General features: G+C 41.3%; 2 protein-coding genes across 5 annotated transcripts; one reads left to right on the top strand and one right to left on the bottom strand.

The window, feature by feature from the left end:
- Positions 1-798: 798 nt before the first annotated feature.
- Positions 799-19,225, bottom strand: rbm25a (RNA binding motif protein 25a). 4 transcript variants are annotated; one of them, XM_076108750.1, is made up of 19 exons: positions 19,209-19,225; positions 18,026-18,127; positions 10,605-10,728; positions 10,072-10,121; positions 9,657-9,824; positions 9,189-9,246; positions 8,806-8,966; positions 8,509-8,703; positions 8,324-8,407; positions 4,706-4,980; positions 4,163-4,274; positions 3,951-4,040; positions 3,746-3,819; positions 3,519-3,669; positions 2,785-3,190; positions 2,391-2,695; positions 2,116-2,214; positions 1,919-1,966; positions 799-1,278 (listed from the first exon to the last, which is right to left on the bottom strand). In XM_076108750.1, exons 2-19 carry the CDS (start codon positions 18,050-18,052, stop codon positions 1,186-1,188), a joined length of 2,520 nt encoding a protein of 839 aa, XP_075964865.1. In that variant the 5' UTR covers positions 18,053-18,127; positions 19,209-19,225; the 3' UTR covers positions 799-1,185. The 4 variants fall into 4 exon arrangements, with proteins under 4 accessions (XP_075964865.1, XP_075964866.1, XP_075964868.1 ...); XM_076108751.1 differs by lacking the exon at positions 19,209-19,225 and having other exon boundaries at positions 8,324-8,404; XM_076108753.1 differs by lacking the exons at positions 18,026-18,127; positions 19,209-19,225 and adding an exon at positions 11,025-11,181.
- On the top strand, positions 12,912-20,373 carry arg2 (arginase 2). The gene is made up of 8 exons (XM_076108754.1): positions 12,912-13,981; positions 14,102-14,174; positions 17,611-17,785; positions 17,980-18,139; positions 18,747-18,841; positions 18,949-19,053; positions 19,218-19,354; positions 19,475-20,373. Exons 1-8 carry the CDS (start codon positions 13,868-13,870, stop codon positions 19,663-19,665), a joined length of 1,050 nt encoding a protein of 349 aa, XP_075964869.1. The 5' UTR covers positions 12,912-13,867; the 3' UTR covers positions 19,666-20,373.
- Positions 20,374-20,743: the final 370 nt, after the last annotated feature.

Genomic DNA, 20,743 nt, shown 5'->3' with positions numbered 1-20,743 from the left:
CCTGTCGACGCAAACCTGCCACGTATCCGACAGTAGGAAGTAGAATGACAAATAATGTTTGTTTTTGTTGCTTAAAAAATAATAAACAGAGACAGAAGCAAACAACAAAATGAACAAGATATAAGCATGGCCGTGTTTAGCTTTTATATAGTTTGTTTTTATTTTATATTAATTAATGTATATAATATATATCATTTTTCGTGGACTAAACCTGGATTAAAATCTGAAAAACATTAGTAACAGCTGTTTAAATGTATAAGTACAATTAAATCCCCAACTGGAAGAACATTTTAGGAAATATTCAACAAAGAAAATGAATAAACTGTTTCAGTATATTTATGAGGTCATAATAGAATAACTGTTTTAATTAATTTTAAATACAAACAAATGCTTCTATTTTGTAAATTATGCATGAATGTGTTATTTGTCAGGTATAAAAAAAATTTGTAAAACAAAGACCAGTTTAGTGACGAATATTACAAAATCTAAACTTTTATTTTGGTACATTTTCCCTGTTGTTTCAATTAAGGTGCCTGCAGGGAGAACAATAGTTTGTAAAATGAGAGATTATGCTAATCAAATCTATTTATGGAGATTTTATAACTTGAGAAGTTACTCGATATTGTAGTTACTGTTTTGTAAAGAACCTATTTTGGAGAATAAATACAAAAAACAGTGAGGGGGGAATATAACGAAGAAAAAATAAACTTTCTCAAGCATAAATGCATAAAAAAATCCACCAAAATGAAGATAAACTAAATTGTTAGAAATACATTAAAGAAAGACAGACAAACAATATTTTATTAAAAAAAAGCATATTTATTAGTTCACACAATGGAGCAGTGCCTCGACATGACAACAGTAAATCAAAGCAGACTGAGTCCAACAATTTGGAGAACAGGTGGGGGGATAGCAACCATCTTTTGCCTGAACAGCTTCAACAAAGGAAAAAAATACAACCAAAGTTTCATCATGCAATATGTTTGTGCAAACCCTTTCTGTTCACAGCTCAGACTTTCCCTTCCAAACACACACACACACACACACACACACACACTCAAGGCAGCAGCTCCTTGCTGATGGAATGGAGGGCGTATGGGCACGTTGTTTACAGTCTGCTGGACCAGAAAACTGTCGCCAGCAGAACTGTGATCTTAGGAAGTCAGACGGAGAGACACGTGTTCTTTATTTCACCAGACCGATCTTCTTTGCTTCTGTTTCATATATCAACAGCCTCCACATTTTTACTATGAAGACTTCTGCTTCTTCGTCAAGAACCTAAAACACAAACAGGTTGGTTAGACAAACTTTAAATCAAAACAGCTCGATTAATATACGCAATGAATCCGACTTGTTACATGAAAGTTACATGGATTACTTAAAACCAACTGTGTAACAATGTAGCAGGCTTAAGCTGCTTCACCTTAAATAATAACCGACTAAGACCAACATTCTGCAGCCCCGCTACTGAAGTGGATGTAGTCGTTGTGACGTCACCCAATTGTTTGTCAAGTTTTCTCTAAATGGAGCATAATTTACTAAATGAACATCATGCTGTTTTGAAGAAGACTTGAAACTAGAGATTGAGACCATAAACTCATGTTTACAATGTTTACTGAGGTAATAAATCAAGAGACAAGTAGAGTCATTTTCTCATAGACTTATTTACAACCAGACTTTGTTTGGCAATCGGAGGAGTCGCCCCCTGCTGGCCAGTAGAGAGAATACAAGTGTAAGGCTCTTCTGCATTGGCTTCACTTTTATCTCATTTTTATAAACTCATTTATCGGAACACATTTGATGTGTGTTAATATATTACGCCAGTGTGTTTTTTAGTGACTGATATTCAGATTCAAATAATCAGCAACTCCCATAAAAGATCCATTGAAAAACACTTTGTCTTTGTGTTTTAATTTACCATCGCAACATCATCAAGAATACCCTGAGGGGTGCTGTGTGCCATCACCTGGGAAGAAAAGAAAAAACACGGTTAAAATAAGCAGCTGAGCAACGCAACAAGTTTCAAGACGCAAAAATATCAATGACTAACGAATATATTCAGTAGCTTTCATATTTTCAACGGGAACCAGCGTTGTAAATTAAATAATCACAAACCTTTGAACAGACAAAATCAACCAGCGTGGCTTCCTCCTCGCCGATGTATTCGATAATCTTCTTATTGATCCACGGTTTAATGCGACGATCCATCAGAGTCTAAAGAAAGAAAATTCACAACAACACACGGCCTCATTTTCTATTATTGATCATGTTATGGCAGCAAACAAACAGGGCAGAATATCAGATTACTACACTTTATTTGACCTTTTTAATATTGTTACATTTTAAAGTTAATGAAATTGTTGCAAAGTGAAATGCCAGAGGCTCCCTACCGAGTCGACCATGGTCCAGTCCAGAGGGTAGGTGAAGAGCTCGGGCCTGGCTGTGGGGATCTTCTCAATAAGGCTCTTTATGTGCTTGCGTTTCTCCTCTGTGTTGACGCTGCCTTTGGCCCCTGGAATTTCAGCCCCATCCAGCCCCAGACTCTTGTCGTCATCGCCGTAGTCCAGCGGAACCAGTTTCCTTTTGCGAGGCTGCTCGTCGGCCTCCTCCTCATCAAACTTGTTGAAAACACTTTCCACGGTCGCCAGCTTCTTTCGCTTTCCGACGCTGAGCTGGCTGGGACTGTTGGTGGCACCTGGAGAAGAGAAACACCAGTTATTTCTAGCACAAAGCAGCTGAAGAAGTAGATTCCTCTGTGTCCTCAGTTTGCTACTGTGTACGTACCCAGTTTGAGACTGAGACCAATCTTGGGCCGAAGTTCCTCCGGAGGTTGGACCTCAGGGGTGTTTTCGCCGGGAATGATGATGCCGCAGGGAGATTCGTTGCCGGGTGTGTTTGGAGTCGCGTTCCCACTGGCAGAGGACACTGAGGGAGCGGTGGTGATTGGTCGCATGATGGGTTTGAGCTGCGCCTTGGCCTCCTGTGAGTCCTCCCCATCGTGGTAGTCATCTTCCTCGCCTACTTCCTCATCATCCGAATGCTGCTGGGGGACTCGGGGCATCGGCTCCGCGGGCCTCCCTGAACTTCTCTTCTCCCGATCCCGATCCTTGTGAGCCTTCTCCTGGATCACGTCCTCCTCGGGTTCAAGCTTCAGAGGAGGCTGCCGTCTGCGCTCTGCCTCCTCCTCCATCTGCACAAACATACACGACACACTAACGATGACGTCCTGCTTTTCATACTGTGTCAGCAATCAATATTTGGTGACATTTTAACAAGACTACTAGGTAGAAGCTACTTTGTGTTTGTTTCGGTTTTAGTCAGACTTTGGATTCCATTATTTTAAATACAAGGACGAATCCCTCAGTGTAATGATCTATGGTTTCATCCAGCTGCTCCTTTACTTCCAATGTTTTGTTTTAGTCTGGACACGCATTCTTGTTTCTGGTTCACAGCTAAGACATCAACTTGCTGCAGAAGGCCGAGTATAACGCGGTTACTGAACGGAATGACTGACTCACCCTCTGCAGCTCAGCATCGGGGTCAGGGTGGCCTTCAGCCAGAAGCCTCTGTCTGATCTCCTCCAGCTCCTCTTTCTCCCTCTTCCGGTCTCGCTCGTCCAACTCCGTCTCCTTTTCTCGGTCACGGAGTCGCTTCTGCAAAGCGCTGCCCCTGAGGATGAGAATGAGAAGTCAAGTAACGAACAAGTGTGCACCTCACACTTCTAAATGTGTAGCAGGATAATCACCTGTAGTATTTTGGGTCGTCTCTGTCGTCGTCATAATCTTCAAGGAATTCTTTCAGCCTTTTGGCTTCTTTCATCTGAACGTAAACACAGTTTAACAATTAGTGTCTCTGTATAAATCCAGCCACTCATCCTCACATATCTGGCGATAGAAATTGTGTAACAACCAATAGGATTCATTATTTGACATGGTGTGGTGTGCGTTCACCATTTCACGACGCCGCTCATCCTCCCTCTCCGTTTCTTTGCTGTAGTCACGAGCCTTCTTCCTCTCCCGGATCTCCCAGTTTTTCAGGCGCTTTAAGAAGAAAAACAATTCAACAATCACTCAGACATCAAATCAATTCTCTTGATGTGCAATTATTTGAACTTTTGTTTAATTGATGAAAATCAAAATGACAGAAGAGATGTCATATGTACTTCTTGGTAGGCCGCCTCCTTGTCTCTAAGCCTCCTCTCGAGTCTCCTCCGTTCGTAAACGTCCTCCTCGTCTTCCTCGCGGTCTCGTTTTTTATCTTCTCTAGTCCTCTCTCTGCAAACGACAATTAAATGAGTCGAACACCAGGAACACTTTATGTTAAAGTAACAACAAGTAACACAAAAGGTCAAGCACTTATTTCACTCGTAGACAGTCTTACTGATCTGGTCTTAGCCAAAGCTGTATTTTTACTACACTGGTTTAATGATTTGATATTTGCATGAGCCAGCACACTTGATTTCTTCAGGGTTCGTACAGCTGCAAGAGTAAAATGGTAAGAGTAAGATACCTAAACCAAGAAGTTCCAGAACTTAGCACTAAAACTTGTGTGCTTTTAGTGCAGATAGAGGCTAAATGCTAGGAAAGAGGATAATTATCCGTTTATTATCATATGGATTAGTTCATTATTAGTTTCCTTTTGATGCAGTCTCTATCGCAGTACAAATACATTGAGGAGTTTTAGAGGAAGTTTCTCTCCGACTGACCGTGATCTGCTGCGACCTTCACTGACGTCTCGACTCCTCTCCCTCTCCCGCTCCCTCTCTCGCTCCTTCGTCCTCTCCCGTTCGCGATCCCTCTCCCGTTCGCGGTCGCGATCTCGGTCTCTTTCCCGCTCCTTGTCCCTCTCTCTCTCCCTTTCCTTCTCTTTCTCGCGGTCGCGGCGCTCCCTCTCGCGCTCCCGCTCTTTGTCCCTCTCTCTCCTATCCCTCTCGCCCTCCAGTCGCTCCTTTTCTTTCTTTCCTTTTTCCTCCTCAAGTTTCTGCAGGAGCCCAACAGGAAGAAAAAGGAAAAGAACGTGTTAACAGATCGTCAATACCGAAAACATCATACTAAAATACATGAGTACACGTGTTGTCAGCACTGTAAATGATTTTGACTCCCTTGGCCAGACATGCTCACATACTGCCATGACTCATTGCCTTGGAGAGGCTGGCTGCTGCAAGTGAGGAAGTCCTCTTAGCTCTGGTGTTTCCTCCAGGAAGAGTGGTCCTCTGTTTGAGCAGGTTTAATACAGATGCTGCTCAAGTCAGGACACACTTACTTCAACCCATAAATTACAGGTCAATCTTGAAAAACACCAATAAACTTAAGGTTATCCGAGTTACGGCAAGAGAGGAAGTTAAAACCATCTACCAGTTAAACTTTTCTACACCTTTGTTTTTTTAGCTCTAAACATTTACACGATTGTATTTCGTGGTGCATAGATTATTTCCTGTCCTGGCAGCCGTCCCCTTTATCACAAATTGATTTGTTTTTCCCATATGCAACAGGTCAACTTGACTTCTGCAGTTCCTCTGCGCTCTATGGTGATCTGAGATTACGCTCTGTTAAGAGGCCATTCCAATAAAAACTATACATACTGGTGAAACCCATATCCGCCCACTTTCAAAATCAATGTAACATACTGTAATAGATTTGACCTGATGCAAGAGATGCTGTGGGTTAAAAGCATCATGTCTGACACGTAGAGGTTTAATGGTACACATTAACGTAATGCGTTATGCAGTCAGCTTTACATGATGCCATACGTTTATGAGTTTCATTCAAAGTGGGGCTACTAATACTACACTTAAGATAAAAGTATTTACCAAGTGCTGAGTCAGCTTTGAACCATTAGGTCAACAAGTTCTAACTGTACACTTAAGATCACCACTATATAAAGCCCTGGTTTGGTCTTACCTTTAGGTGCCAAGTGGATTAAAACAAGCCCAGGCTTAACATGGCAAATGGCCCAACTAAGTGAATTACATAATCTACTCCCATGTGTTTTCTACATGGTCATACAAGATGCAAGGGAGGAGCTCCAGACCGCAATTCAAGTGCTCCCTCAGTGTGGGAGTCCTGTGCGCAGCAGAGTGACAGACGGGAACTGGGAGCACATTGTGTTCGTTGTTTTTCATGCTAAATGAGACCTGGATCCAGATGTTTGAAGGTGTCATATGTGTGACTGGATGTTTAACCTGGATGTATTTGAACTGCCAAAAGATGCTAAATGAATTTTAGTGTGAACGGACCATAAAGTTCGTATCGTATTATCGTTGCTTTCTAACTGGTTGACATAGAAATCATGGGATTTTCTACAGACCGTTTTGGAGCTATTGGTGTGCAACTCACAGGTGATGAACTACGGTTTCAGCACTTCTCTGCCCCTACACATCCTACAGGCTACGTGTGGGAGGAAAAGCAGGTCATGTGTAAAGTCAAAATAATCAGAAAGAAAGAAAAGCTCCAAACGATACCTGTGAAGCAGTTCATCTAATGTTCATCCACATAAACAACATCAATAACAACTTTAAAGTCATGTCTGAAACAAGTCAGATATTTCATTATGCCACAAAGAAATGAGTGAAACAGTCTTACCTGCAGGTTGTCTTCTAGTGTCTATTTGGCCTCTCCAACCCAATCAGTAATATAAAAACCTCAGCCGAGTCAGGCCCACATTTCACACATATTTAACAAATGTCTACGAGCCGTTAGTGTTTCGAGCTGTTGGAAATGTGGGTCTGACAGTTTAGTGAAAAAGAAAAAGAAAGGGAGAGGTCTGAACTGCCTGTTGTATGTGAGCTTTATGTTCTACATTATTTAGCTTTTTGTCTGATTTGGAGGGAGAGCTTTGACACACATAAGCAAAGCCACAGTAACTTACAAGTTGTCATTTAACTATCTGGCTCTAATTGTATTGTTTTCTATCTTTTTTCCATCCTGCAACTCACTTCTTGTTCTACAATTCCATTTATGGAAAAACGCTGATTTTGAGGCTAGTTTGAAACCACTTAAGAAACTAAATCAAAGATTCAAACACTGTTACAGAGGTGGACTATATCAAGTCACATGCAAACTAACAGATGTTGGTAACCACCATACTGCATGTCCGAGATATCCCTGTCGTATGGTTTCAAGTTCCAGGTTTCTCTTTGTTGATGGCAGTGTGTTTGGCATGTGATATGCATCGTGTATTTTCAATTCATTTTTGGGCACCTGCAGTTTTGGTTTATGTGTTTTGGCCTCTTTTGAACCTCACGTAAACACTAATAATTTAATGTGAGTCATACATTAAATTTATTTTTCTTTTATTGTTTACCTAATGGGGTGGGGGTGGGGTGGGGGGGGACTAAGACACAGAAAAGACGAAAAAAAGTTTGCAAACAAAAGAAGAGAAATAAGAAATAAAAGCACTTACCTTGAATGTCTTCAGACCACAGAGTGCTGTGGAGGGGCGCTCCCTGCTTTAGTAATACTACAGGCTGCAGTTCAAAACACTGCAGTGGTTAGGCTCATTCAGTCTGTGTGTGTGTTCTTCAAACACATAATTTATCACCCGAGGACCTGCAGAGGTTCACTGAGCTGCCCCGCCTTCTGAGACCTGACTGAGGGCAAGTGCAACATGCTACGTTCGGACATCACTGGCAATGTGTGCATTCCAACTCCACCACTTTGTTTCCCCGAGTCTACATGTAAATAGAAATACTGCAAGTGAACTGAGAGCCAGTTGCCCCTCTGCAAACCCTCCAGAAGGGAGCGCCCAACAAGAGTAAAGAAGAAGTGAAAGGTCATACTTACATCCTATCCTCGCAACTTTTTCCAAAGCTGAGATTCTGAGATTCATCTTGCTCTAGTCACCAAATGAACTCTACCACATTGGTGGGGTTTAATCAATAGATTAGCTTTGGATGGAATTTAACATTGTGTCCATGCACTCTGTGTGATGACTTTCGCTTGTGCAGAGCTAAATCCTTTAGTCTCAAATCAGTATTATGAATAAGAATAACTTGTCCAATTTGGAAACACTGACAGATACTATGAAACCATCTATGAGTGGTTGATGTAGTATTTGAACACTTTAAATAGATACTATAAAATATTTGTATCAACATCTACTACTCTCTATTCCTTTAATGTTTGTATTTGACTAACTGATCTATATATTAACACACTACCTCCTTACTATAGTTGACAGTAACAGAACAGCCTTATGGAGGAATTACCAGAAGTTATATAAATTGCAGCTCCATTTGCTGTTGAGGAATTTCTAATTACAAATGTGGAGGATTTCTTCTCGGAAACCTAAATTACAGCGTAATAACAGCAGGTTGATACATTACCTTGTGCGTGTCCCGGAATTTACTGATCTCTCTGGAAATCAAGTCTCTCTTGTCATCCTCCATCTCCATGGCATTGATATCCTCCTTACACGAAGGAAAGAAAGACAAGAAAACACACACTAAGAACTCAACAGTTACTATGAAAAGCTACAAATCACACAACATCTTCTTTAGGACAACAATACCTCCTCTTTCTTCTCTTTACGCTTCTTGTTGCGAGGTTGACTGTCAGGGTCCTGCGAGGGAGCATTGAGCTCACTCGCATACTCTCGGATGAGGACTTCTATTGCCCCCTTCACAACCTGGTCTCGGCGCTGGGTTTCTTCATCGATGACCTCCTCCTCATCGTCGTCCCCGTTCTTTGACCCACCACCGGCTCCCTATATGTTACAGCCAGAAGAATTAGGCTTATGAACCCAATATAACAAAAGTATCACCGTATCAGAAACGTTGGTCTTTCACTCAGCAGGTGAACGGCATACCCCATTGGCACTCCGCTTCTTGGCCTTCCACTCATCGAGCTGGGCCTTGGTCTTGGCATCGACCTTCACCAACAGCTTCTTATCGCCCAAGAGCAACTCGTGCAGAAGTCTGAGGGCTCGTAGTGTTGATTCAGGCTCCTTATACTCACAGAACCCAAAGGCTTCCAGGAGAGGAGAGCGGACAGAAAGTTAGTTTGACAGATGATAACAAATAACAAACAGATAACTTTATCTACAGGGAAAAAATATCGACTATATCAACTGTAAAACGTGGTGGGGTGAGTCCTCTTAAGTGGCATTACAGTGTCTCTATAATGTAGTATCTGGTACAGTAACGTGTATTCACATCATAAGAAGGTTTAAATGTGTTGAGCCCTTTTTACCTTGAAGTTTCCCAGAGGCACCTTGGACCCTTTTCCAGCTTAAAACGATACCACATTTCTGTTTTGAAAGAAAACAGGAGTTATTTTTTATTTCAGAAAACAGATATATTTAATTAATGATCAATGAATCGCTGATACAGAAGTTGACACAACAGGGTTTGTTTATCTCTGAGGCATATGTTCCCTGGGATTTGTCACTGGGTATGTGAGATGAGTCAAGAGCAGCTATAATCAAAATCTGTTATGTCGGCAAATGTTCTGCTGTAAAAAGGGTTTGTATGAAAAAGGGCAGTCACTATATAAGACTTTCATGATACACGGTGCTGCATACCTTGATGATGTGTTGGAGGGTTGAATTGTACAAACTGTTGCTGCCATTCCACTCTCACAATATCTATACCTTGAACTGCATTTGAACATTTTCTGATTAACAAACAGGCAGAGTGGGAACACACACTGTCAACTCACCGCTAGAAGCTGTCTGACTAACATGTCCGATGCTTTTTCAGAGATGTTTCCTACAAAAACCGTGGTGGTGGGGCCGCTGTTGTCGTCTATGTCCTTCGCTCTGATGTTAGGCTCCTTCTTTAGAAGCATCGGTTTATGTGCGACAGCGACTGTGGTCGGGACAAGAACCTGCAACATGACATTACATTTTAGGTATTGAAGTAGTTTGAAGCAACAAAAGAAACAGTGCAACCATTACAATAATCTGATAATACTTTTAAGGGTGAGTTAAACTGCCTTGGCTGAGCAGCCCAGAACAAACTGCATGAACGGAGCTAAACTGATAATGTGTAAGGATTATGTATTCTCTAGCAGGTCATGCACAACAGCTGATGCTTAAATTGGCATTTAGTAGGAAGTCCTGTTTCTGACTCACTGTGGTTGTAGGGGTCACGACACCCATATGAACCGGGATCATGGGAGTACCTGAAAATAGAAACAAAATACAATAACTGAACCATGTATTGAAGCATACCACTACAGAAAATCATACATTATTTTGTGTGTAATTACCCAAGGTAACAACCAACTAGGTTTACCAAACAAATGCTGGCAGCTGTCTTGCTATTTGCTCTTGTAATAAGTATAATTTGTGATTCTAGGTATTATATTTAACCTATAGGTATGTATCTATATCGTTCCCTTACCATTTACAGGTACAGTTCACTAGCCTTTATAAGTTTATTGGTCCATTTAGTTTTTCCAATTCAATTGGAAGCCCAGTAGCCACAGCTTTTGTTACAGAAACAATGTCACCTTGCTTCTGTTCTTTCACTCTCACAGAGCTAGTCTGAATTGTTGAAGTGCAAGACAACAAAAAGGAACTCCTTACACCTCGGGTCACGTATCCACAGGATGATTTACAAACACACACAAACAGCTGTTTCTGCTGATGTGAGGGATTCTTACCTGGCGGGACACCCGGGGCAAATCCCGCATACTGAGGAGGTGGGATCCTGGGAGGTAACTGCGGGATGCCGATCTGCTGGCGGTTGAGCGGAGGAGGGTAAGACATCCTGAAATATACAGGAACCTACAACGAAGAAAGGATGTTCAACCAAAAGACCACAGGAAAAACACTGTTGGCGCTTTTCAGGGTTAAATTGGGTAATGTCAAGTTCATCATAGTATAACATGTTTACCATGGATGGCGCAGCTGACTGGCTAACGTTACAACCTAACTAGGTGTGATCCTTGCTTAGTCGAAAAGTGGGCTTTCCTCCACGTTTGACGTTAACTAGCTAAATTAGCTCAAGCTAGCTTAGCACATTCACTGTGTGGCCTTGCTAGTTCACGTTAGCTGCAGCGGTCATGTGAGAATTTACTCACCTGTTATCAAGTGTAAAATAAAGCCCAGCGTCTGATAATACTATGGTTTATCCGAGTAAAAGCCCATTAAATACGGTTAACAGAAAAACGTTACACTAAAGATTAGCGTAATAACTGCCACCGGCGCGCAGCAAGAACACCTATGGATACAAATAACTGGGACCTATTCTTTTCGCAATGAATCATGGGATACCATAGCTTCACATTTTGGTTTTATTGCCCTAAATTCGGTCTGTCAGGCAGTCACTCACGCAATCACAGGCACTTTTTTATACAATAATCTATTATATTATTATGTATTATTTTTCACACAGTCAAACAAAGATCCAGACAGCACGGATATTGCCAAATTACAGAACAAAAATAAGAAAATGAGTAAATGGGTTACAAAACATACATATGAATTACATTGTATACATTTCTGTATACATTAGTACAATGTCAAAGGAAAGAAAAAACAGCGTCTATGACTTAGCGGGCACCCTTTCTGCAGCAGGCCAACAAGACCACCAGGAAAATAATCAAGGAAGGGTTGCCAAATATCATGAAACCTCTGTAACACTATGTGACTGAGGGAGCTTTCTCTACTTGAGCCACTTGAACATAATGCACCACCTTGCTAGAAGCATATGTTTACCCATAAAAGTCAGCTGTCCCTTGAAATAAAGAGAACTGCCCTGTAGGTATATTCAGGAGAAACAAGCCTTGTTCTTTACTGTTATCTAAATAATGCTCCATGGCAATATTTTTCCAGTCTCAGGCACCTCTTTGCTATCAGTTCGCTCACAAAGTAGACCTTCCATTACATCCTGGTAATGCAGCCCCCCTCACAGGTTTGGTATGTCTTTGGCCTGTTGGTGACTAGTTAGTTCATAAGTGCTTCCCCTGTAGCACTTGAGCTGAACAAGATTTCCTGAGGGACTTCTAAAGTCTAATCAGCTTTTTTGTATCCTTAAAAAAAATCTATTAATAGAGTGAAATATACTATTGAAAAATACTTGCAATAAAGTGTCAATGATTAATTCAAGTCAAAACAAATGGTCTAAAGACGAAAGATGGCTGATTATATTTCCTTAATTTGCCTTAAAAATGTATTTGGCAGATGCGTTTATTCAAAGTGACAAATTATAAATAGAAGGTATCAAAAACACACAGCATGCCATGGAAATTTGTTCGTGAAAATGGGATTTGTAATAAATAGACTTAACATGCAAAAACCAAAGAAATACAACAACAACGCTGTAATGATGACCCTTTAACCATCTATAACCTAAATGAGTAGATGTTGCAGGCTATACACAATCTGTGAGGTTTAATTCAAAGAAAAATGGTCCATATGCTTAATCACAATAACCCAGACTGCAACCCCTGACATACTTTGTAAATCAAATAGTAATGTCTAGGACCTAGATTGGACTAAATTGGAGTCTGAGGGGGAGATTTGTATACACCATGAAGAAAACTTTGCCTGACAGGCTCACTGAGGGTATAAAATTCTAATGCCCTTATGGAATTCTCCGTTTCCAACGCTTGGTGGCGCCAAAGGCATCGTCAGTACCCGATCCGTTCCGCGCATGTGCACACCTACCACCCTCCCTCTGGTTCTCCAACATGCTCTGTGGGGCCCTAGCTTGAATTTTAGCCTACTACGGGAACAAAAACGTAAGCTGCCGTGGCTGAGTCGCTCTTACCCGGCGTATCTAGTTCAAAGCGCCGGTTAGCATCATAGCTAGGCTAACGTTAGCGTTTAGCAGCAAGTAGCCAATCAGAGGCAGAGTAGGGGCGGGTCTTCTAACAAGGATTCTGGGTGGGCGGTCCCGCACATGCGCAGAGCAGATCCAGCAGCTGGAACGGATCGGGAACTGACTTGCTTTTCTTTATTGTTAAAGCGCGAGACCCATAGGGCTTTACTTTCCCGGACGTGTGCGTAGCTGTACTGTACACACTTTTAATGTGTATATATGAGTTATTACATATTGATGCCATTTAGGCCTTTTCCACTCAATGTATCCGACTTGATTAAATGGTAGATAATTTACAGGATTTTAGATTCTAGTTCAAATTAGCTGTGCCTCCAACAGATAACCATTAAACCCAACGTACACATTAGTGCATCAGTAATAATAATGTATACACATGTAACATATATTCTGCATGATGAGTAGCCTAGTTGTACTTTTGACTGGCCAAGTAGCCTACATTTAGCTGATAATACCTTTAATTGAAGGGATTAATGGAGTTATAGTGTGGTGTAGCTACATTTTATGTAACAGGTTTAAATAGGCGTTGTTCTTTCGCCAATGATAGCGGGACACTAGAAAAGACACCTTAGAGTACAGAAACAGAATATTACAGACAAACAACCAGGTCAAATGCGATCATGTAAACAAGTCTTTAACTCCCGGTTACATAATCTGACACGCAGGCCACGCCCACAGAGCGAACCCACATATTTCGCCGTTTCCCATTGGCTACTCTGAAGTTGTGTCACTCAACCTGACGTCAGTCGCTGTACATGAAACAGGACACCCTGCCATCAATACAAGTTTATAACTGGTCATAAATGCTGAGCGTCACTGATAATTCCAAATACAAAGTTTCTAAGAAAAAAAGTAAGGTTAGATCACCTCTACTATTCTTCCAAGTCCTCCTCTTCACCCGCTCATGAATATTAAGTAGCTTTAGGAGCAATAAGACCAGCCTCCTGCACCAACCAGGTCACATTCAGCATCCACCAGCGCAACATCTACAGCGCTTTCGTCAGACTTTTTGGGGCAGCGTCTGGGATCGCACTGATTTGCACTGGGACGATTCGGATTTTTCTTTTTTTAAAGAAAATAAAAATGGCTTTGAGAGGACCTCTATCCCGTCTTCTAAGATCTCAACTCGGCCACGCGTGCCAACAAAGCAGAGCTCAGTCCGTGGCTGTGCTGGGAGCTCCGTTTTCAAGAGGACAGGTAAGAAATTATTTTGTCCACTATATATCTATATATATATATATATATATATATTATTAATCTTCATTTTCAAATAACATCTTCAGCACTGAATAAACTCCTTTGTTTATTTCAACACAGAAAAGAGGAGGCGTGGAGCACGGCCCTAAAGTCATCAGAGATGCGGGGCTCATCGAGAGGCTCTCCGGTTTAGGTAGGTGACAAACGCGGGGATAATAAAAAGGAGCAGCCGGTGCAGCGGCGTTATGCAACAGTGGACGGGTGTAACACGCAGGTTCGCCGCTTTAGATAGATTTACCGTCTAGCTGTTCTCTCAGCCAGCCCGTTACATCATCCGGAGGCTGTAAATATAAACATCCGACATGTAGCCGGGGAGAGGCGCACGTGCTGTAGAGAACAAAGTGATCCCTTTTTATTTTTTGTGGGGTAATATTATGAGACAACAGGACATTGAAGTTTTTAAATGGACTATACATCTCCATTTAGTAACAGTGTTTTGTTGTTTTGTGTATATTTTTGCAAGAAGTAGAACGATGAAACAATGGCGACTAGTTTCATTCAGTCCCCGCGGGAACATCTAAAACGATTGTCCATAAAAGGGCAAGAATAGTATAAAGTAGACCTTCCGCAGGGTCACTCTGTGAGTCGACACACGTGAGAGGACATTACATTCGTTTATTCAGTCTGGGTTAGTCATTCTTGCCTCCGGCACATGGTCTGAAGGGCGCAGGAAGAGGACACGCTGCGGATGTATTTCCATTCCTTCGTCACCACAGACTTTCCCCCACAACATGTTGCCAAATAACAACTTTTTAAAATCTTCCGTTTCAAAGGACACGTAGACTGCGGGAACACAGTCTGGTGCGGGAACATAGAGAGAGAGAGACAGAGAGCTGCTTTGAATCTGAAAAAGGACACCTCAGACTGAAAGAATCTGTTATTCATGTTGGCTCGGCAGGTCATTGAGGCTGCATTGTGATTGAAATGTCACGCTCACACACATGACAAAAAAAAGGAGATTTAAGAGACCGGTGACGAGTCAGGACAGGAATAATGTAAAAAAAAAAAGAAAAGTCAGCCTGCCAAGGATAAGTCTATTTGTAGTCCACACACACACATATTTCTAATTTGAAGACACACTGAAGATTGATATGGTACAACATATCATAAAGAAATAGGTATTGTGTACAATAAAGTAATACGGTATTTAACTGACTACTCATATTATGATTTATGTTAATTCAGTAACACAAATCTTTCTTTTATATACAATTATAATGCTGACAAATGCCCATTTTAAGTGAGCCCAAAGTAGTTTATCTACATCTCTCCTTAATAAAACACAATCAAAACTGTGTCATCATACAACTAATCTACTAGCAGGCAGGATTATCCAACAAAATAGTATAATTATACCACAAGAAAAGGACAAATACCATGACCTATGGAGAGGTCAAGTCAGTGGTGCCTGTTGACTCCACAGAGGATTTAAACTAGGCTACCATATGTATGATAAGGTTACAATAAATACACTCACTATATAGTTTACCACAGTCTACGTATACACATCACTACACTAGACACAAGGTCACTTTAAACTCACTGCTGCACCTTCCATGAGACATATAGAAAATGAAAGAAGTAATAATAGCAGCGTTATGCAACTCTTAATACAGTAGATCATCTACGTGCGTGACAGCAGGACAGAGAAAGGCAGGACCTGTCCCGTGTTGCAGCCAAATAAACAGGCCAGGAGCGTCACAGCATTTCTACTGGCATGTCGAGATCATCAGCTGCAAACATCAGATGTTGAGCAACAGTCGCAGCACCCCCCCCCCCCCCCCTTCCGTTCTCTTCCTCACACAGGATATTTCCACATCTGGGGTTTTATTTTACGCAACTGACATTATTTTATTCTGCTGGCAGAAGCCACAGCGTTATTAATGCATGCATTTATTAGAAATGTATATATTTTCCTGCAGTGTATGCCACTCAACTAGAATAAGATATTCTGCATGAAGATAACAGCACCTAATGTGTTAAAATATGTATTTACAGTTCTGTCCCATGTATTAAACTTGGTTCAGAATACAGTAAACAGCACAGATTGAAAATGTGTTTCTGGTGATTCAAATCCAATTAATCATTTATTAAGGACATTTTGGATTCCTGGTGTATTTTGAAAGTAACTTAAGAACTATTCAGACACTAAGATCTATGCAAACTGTACTTTAAAGCATGGGGAAGAATTCATCATGTCACTAATTTTGCCTCCTTGATCTTGTCTCCTTGATTTCAAATAGAATTTTTTTCAAACCCTTTCTATTATAGGAAAGTACTAAATCTCAGTCAGGGGTCATTTTAGTCTGCTCTGTAGTATCTAATATACAATATATGCATGTACAGTACTGGTGTACGGCACATATGTTAATGTATTGAGGCAACAAGTGGAGACAAATGATTAAAAATATATTAAGTTACAAATAAGATTTGTAACATTACTGCAGCATGCAATCATAGGATTTCATATAGAATGTTCGTATTTAAAAAACTAAAATGAGAGGTTTGAGAAATGTCCCGAGTCTGCTGAAGTTGAAAGCAATGAGTTGACGAGGAATCATCTCTCTGGTAAAGTGGTGTCAACTTGGCAGCGGTGAAGAAATATACAGCTGCCGTGTCACTAGCTGAGCCCAACGTAGGAAACCGAACCCCAACTGAACTAAACACCTTAAATCTCTCAGTTTGTCCAAACTGTCTCAGTAAAAAGTAAAGTCATACATATAATCAAACCAGTACGGTTTAACCACAGAACTGTAAACACAGCAGCAATCTTGCATTTCACATAAAGCAGAAGCAGCCTGTCGCTGCTATAACAGACTTTTTTTGAATTGTCATGCAATAGAGGCTCCCTATTGCACTAAGACGAGGGCTATTCCTGTCCTGGCTAGGAATGGTAATGAACCATCTCGGTTCCCCTTAGATCAGCAGAGTAACACTACACTACCATAAAGGATCACATTGCCAGATGGACCCCCAACATGGTAGATCACATCACTTGTTTACTTCGCAGTCCGTGTCCAAACCCAAGTGGAAATTCTTTTGGTATTTACTGCTGGGACTGCTTAGCGCAGGGCGACTGAGCGGCTGAAACCTGAGCTGACGTGGGAAATGTTGAAAGTGCTCAGTCACTAACGTTCCACTGGCGATGAATGAACCGGCCTCCCCAGACTGAAAGGTAGACAGACGTCAGGGGCTACGGATTTATGTAGGCTTTTCAACTGAAACTGGCACCTGCAGTATTTAAAGCACAGAGGTTTTGTCAAAACAGACAACAGGGCAGTGTCCTAACAATTAGACAGATTGTCCTAAATCAACAGTTTGCAGGTTCAATGCAACAGCCAGTGTGTCCACCAACAGTCATATGTTCTGGTGTAAAAACTCGGAACTCTTTCTCCGTCACTCGTAAACTTCATCAAAAGAGTGACTCGGCTAAATGCCTTAAAAGCCTTCCCCACTATGAACAGATTCAGTGTGCATCAAATAGATTGTACTTTTGAACTAAACTGTAACGGTAATGTAATGATAGCGAAGTGTTTTCATCGATGGCCGCTTTCTGTCACTGTGTTTAGACTACTCTGTCCACGACTTCGGCGACCTCAACTTCCACCACCTTGAGAAGGACGAACCCTACATGGACGTCAAGTACCCTCGCACTGTGGGTGCAGCAAATAAAATGTTGTCTGGCGCAGTGAGCAGAGCCGTCGGTGCAGGACACACCCTTGTCATGCTCGGAGGTGATCACAGGTATAAAGAACGTGCCGTTTGTGAACAATACCTGTATCAAGCAGTATACAGCTAGTACAGTATTTAGGTGTCCAAAGGCTACTTACTGAATGTCATTTTACCATATGTTTCTACGGTAAGACTCTTGTTTAAAGATACTCTCGTCCTCTGAATTGAACTGATATAAACACCAGACTGTCCTTCTCATTTCAAAGCCTTGCTATTGGATCGGTGGCAGGCCACGCCCAGCAGTGTCCTGACCTGTGTCTCATCTGGGTCGATGCTCATGCCGATATAAACACACCGATGTCTTCTCCATCGGGAAACCTTCACGGCCAGCCTGTCGCATTCATGCTCAAAGAGCTGCAAGAAAAGGTGAACACTAATTAATACAAGCAGCTAACTTTTGAACGAGCACTGTATCTTCAAAATCATATCATTTAATGGTAATACATTTTATTTAGGAAGAGCTTTTCAAAAAACTCAGACACTTTACCATAGGGGATAAAATAGAGAGAAATACTTAAAAACATAGATCACAGAAATAGACGATAACGCAATTACGACAGACAAGTAAACGGTTAGAAGCAGACTTGAAAAAGTGTATTTTAAGGGCTTTAAATTTGACTTGTTTTGATGAAGGTGCAGCATATCTAATGTACATTGTGATGTAACAATAGAAACCTGCGTCAGAGATAACGCCCTTTAGCTGTGATATAACCACAACATAGCCTGCAGCACTGACGTAACTTCCTGTTGTGCAAACATGGACAGATTATGAGATAATGGACCTTTGTGCACAGAGATGTAAAGGCAGCCCAGCCCTACTACATAGGAGCAAGAGAGTCAGACTGAATGAGATCCAAAACATTGCCCTACACATATATATATATATATCGATATACATATCGATATATATATATATATCGATATACATATCGATATATATATTCCAAATGACATATCTATCTGTCCACCACAGATGCCAGATATCCCAGGGTTCTCCTGGACGAAGCCGTTCCTCTCCTCGAGGGACCTGGTCTACATCGGACTGCGGGATGTTGACCCCGGAGAGTAGTAAGTACACAACATCAACCTTTACCATATGTGGCTGAAATGAACTCAACTCTCCCTGAATGCACTGTGGAAATAGTTCTTGATGTTTCTGATCCTGTTTATTACAGCCACATCCTGAAGGACCTGGGCATCCAGTACTTCACCATGAGGGATATCGACAGACTCGGCATCCAAAGGGTCATGGAAGTCACTCTTGACCATCTTTTGTCGAGGTAACTGATTATATTCCCTGACTGTTAAACATTTTAAAATGTTTAAATGTTTAACTTCTACTGAAAGTTTTAGTTTTTTCATATATGATGAAAACCAAATTATTCCTCACGTCTGAGTTGAAGTGATCCTCAAATTCACACTTGAATCGTCTCACCTTGGACAGAAAACAGCGACCGATCCACTTGAGCTTTGACGTCGATGCGTTCGACCCGTCTCTGGCTCCGGCCACAGGAACACCAGTGAACGGCGGTTTGACCTACAGGGAAGGAATCTACATCACAGAGGAAATCCATAACACAGGTACAGATGACTACAAACATGGTCGCAACATCCTATGTAGGCAGCGTCACATAACCTTATATTGTCTATTGTATATCTTTTATCGTCACGTATTAGTATCCAACTTGTGAATGTGTTCAGGTCTGCTGTCAGTCATGGACCTGGTGGAGGTAAATCCGATGCTGGGGGCCAGCCGTGAAGCGGTGGAGGCCACCGCCTCTCTAGCGGTGGACGTCATCGCGTCGTGTCTGGGACAGACGAGAGAAGGCGCTCACGCATCCATCGATGAGATTCCCTCTGTGAAGGACGACACGGAGCAGCTTCGCCTCTGAGAGCACGAAGCAAAGCTTTGAACTTTACCGACATCATCCCTGAGCATTCCACAACAATTCTGAATACAAGACTGTAAAGACAGAATCTAATAGTAGCTAACGGTTTTGTTCTAATCTCTTTGCTGTTTAGAGTTATGTTTCATGAAGAAAACGAACGTATGTCTGAATTCTTTCATCTATAAAAAGGACTTTACATATTTGAGGTAAAAAGTTCACGTTGATAATGCTCAGACAAAATGATTGATGCCAATACTGTTAATTGAAACAGCAATGCCAACTTATTTGGCTCCTGTATGTATAATAAGTTATGTGTTAGAGGACACAGCTGCCACATATTTATTATGCGTTTGGTTTAAAAGAGAATGAACCTGCCTCAGAGGTATGATAAACCAAGTTTGACTTATTTTCAAGCCCACGGTCTAACGTGGACTCAACTGTTTTGTGGCTGTGTCCGTTACTAAAAGGTAGAAATGATGTGTTTGCACTTTGGACCAGCTGTGGTTAATGTATTTTCTTTAGAGTTTACTTTTGTATTTTCACTATGAACCTAGCAGTACATGTATTAGCATCCAGCTTTGATTCAAAATGGATTTGGATTTAGGTTTGATCTGAACTAATGTTTGACTTGATGTGGCCACTAAACGACTATTGTCTATGTAACAAAGAGTTTATACAATATTTTGGGCTTCCATAAATGTGATGCCATTTTTTGTTAGTGTAAATGTGTCTTATTTCCTCTGTGGTTCGTTTCATTTTATTTTCAAGGCATACAACTAAGTACAAAATAAACTAAGGCTGATGGGAATGCCATTGGTTCTGCAAGTAAATGGTCATAAACCAGAAAGTTAGACAAAGTATCGTTGACCTGATGAAAAACTAGACTATCGCCAAAGTTATTGCAAATTTAGGGCTCGACGGAAAGAGCTGCCTTGATTTCCATCAGCGGCAGCCAACAGTCAAAAGTGCACCACAAAACAAATATGCTGGGATGGGAATCAATAAAATGGCAACCATATTTTCCGTGTTGGCAACCACTAAACAAAGTTAGAGTTGTGCCCTGAATTTATCCTGAAGTGAA

This window comes from Anarhichas minor, unplaced genomic scaffold (assembly GCF_050575085.1).
Source record: "Anarhichas minor isolate MPS153535 unplaced genomic scaffold, ASM5057508v1 ptg000040l, whole genome shotgun sequence".
NCBI classification, from domain to species: Eukaryota; Metazoa; Chordata; class Actinopteri; order Perciformes; family Anarhichadidae; genus Anarhichas; species Anarhichas minor.
The sequence above is the reverse complement of the archived record's forward strand: the minus strand, read 5'-3'. Positions and strand labels throughout refer to the sequence as shown.

Bases quoted from the DNA above. Each gene is read 5' to 3' on its own strand.
- arg2 (XM_076108754.1), top strand. From the start codon at position 13,868: ATGGCTTTGAGAGGACCTCTATCCCGTCTTCTAAGATCTCAACTCGGC. The intron at 13,982-14,101 runs GTAAGAAATTAT...ATTTCAACACAG, and splicing joins CTCCGTTTTCAAGAGGACAG to AAAAGAGGAGGCGTGGAGCA. The intron at 14,175-17,610 runs GTAGGTGACAAA...CACTGTGTTTAG, and splicing joins CGAGAGGCTCTCCGGTTTAG to ACTACTCTGTCCACGACTTC.
- rbm25a (XM_076108750.1), bottom strand. From the start codon at position 18,052: ATGAGCATCGACCCAGATGAGACACAG. The intron at 9,247-9,656 runs GTGAGTTGACAG...CTTTCAAAACAG, and splicing joins TAGTCAGACAGCTTCTAGCG to AAATGTGGTATCGTTTTAAG. The intron at 8,967-9,188 runs GTAAAAAGGGCT...CTCTCCTGGAAG, and splicing joins TGCCTCTGGGAAACTTCAAG to CCTTTGGGTTCTGTGAGTAT.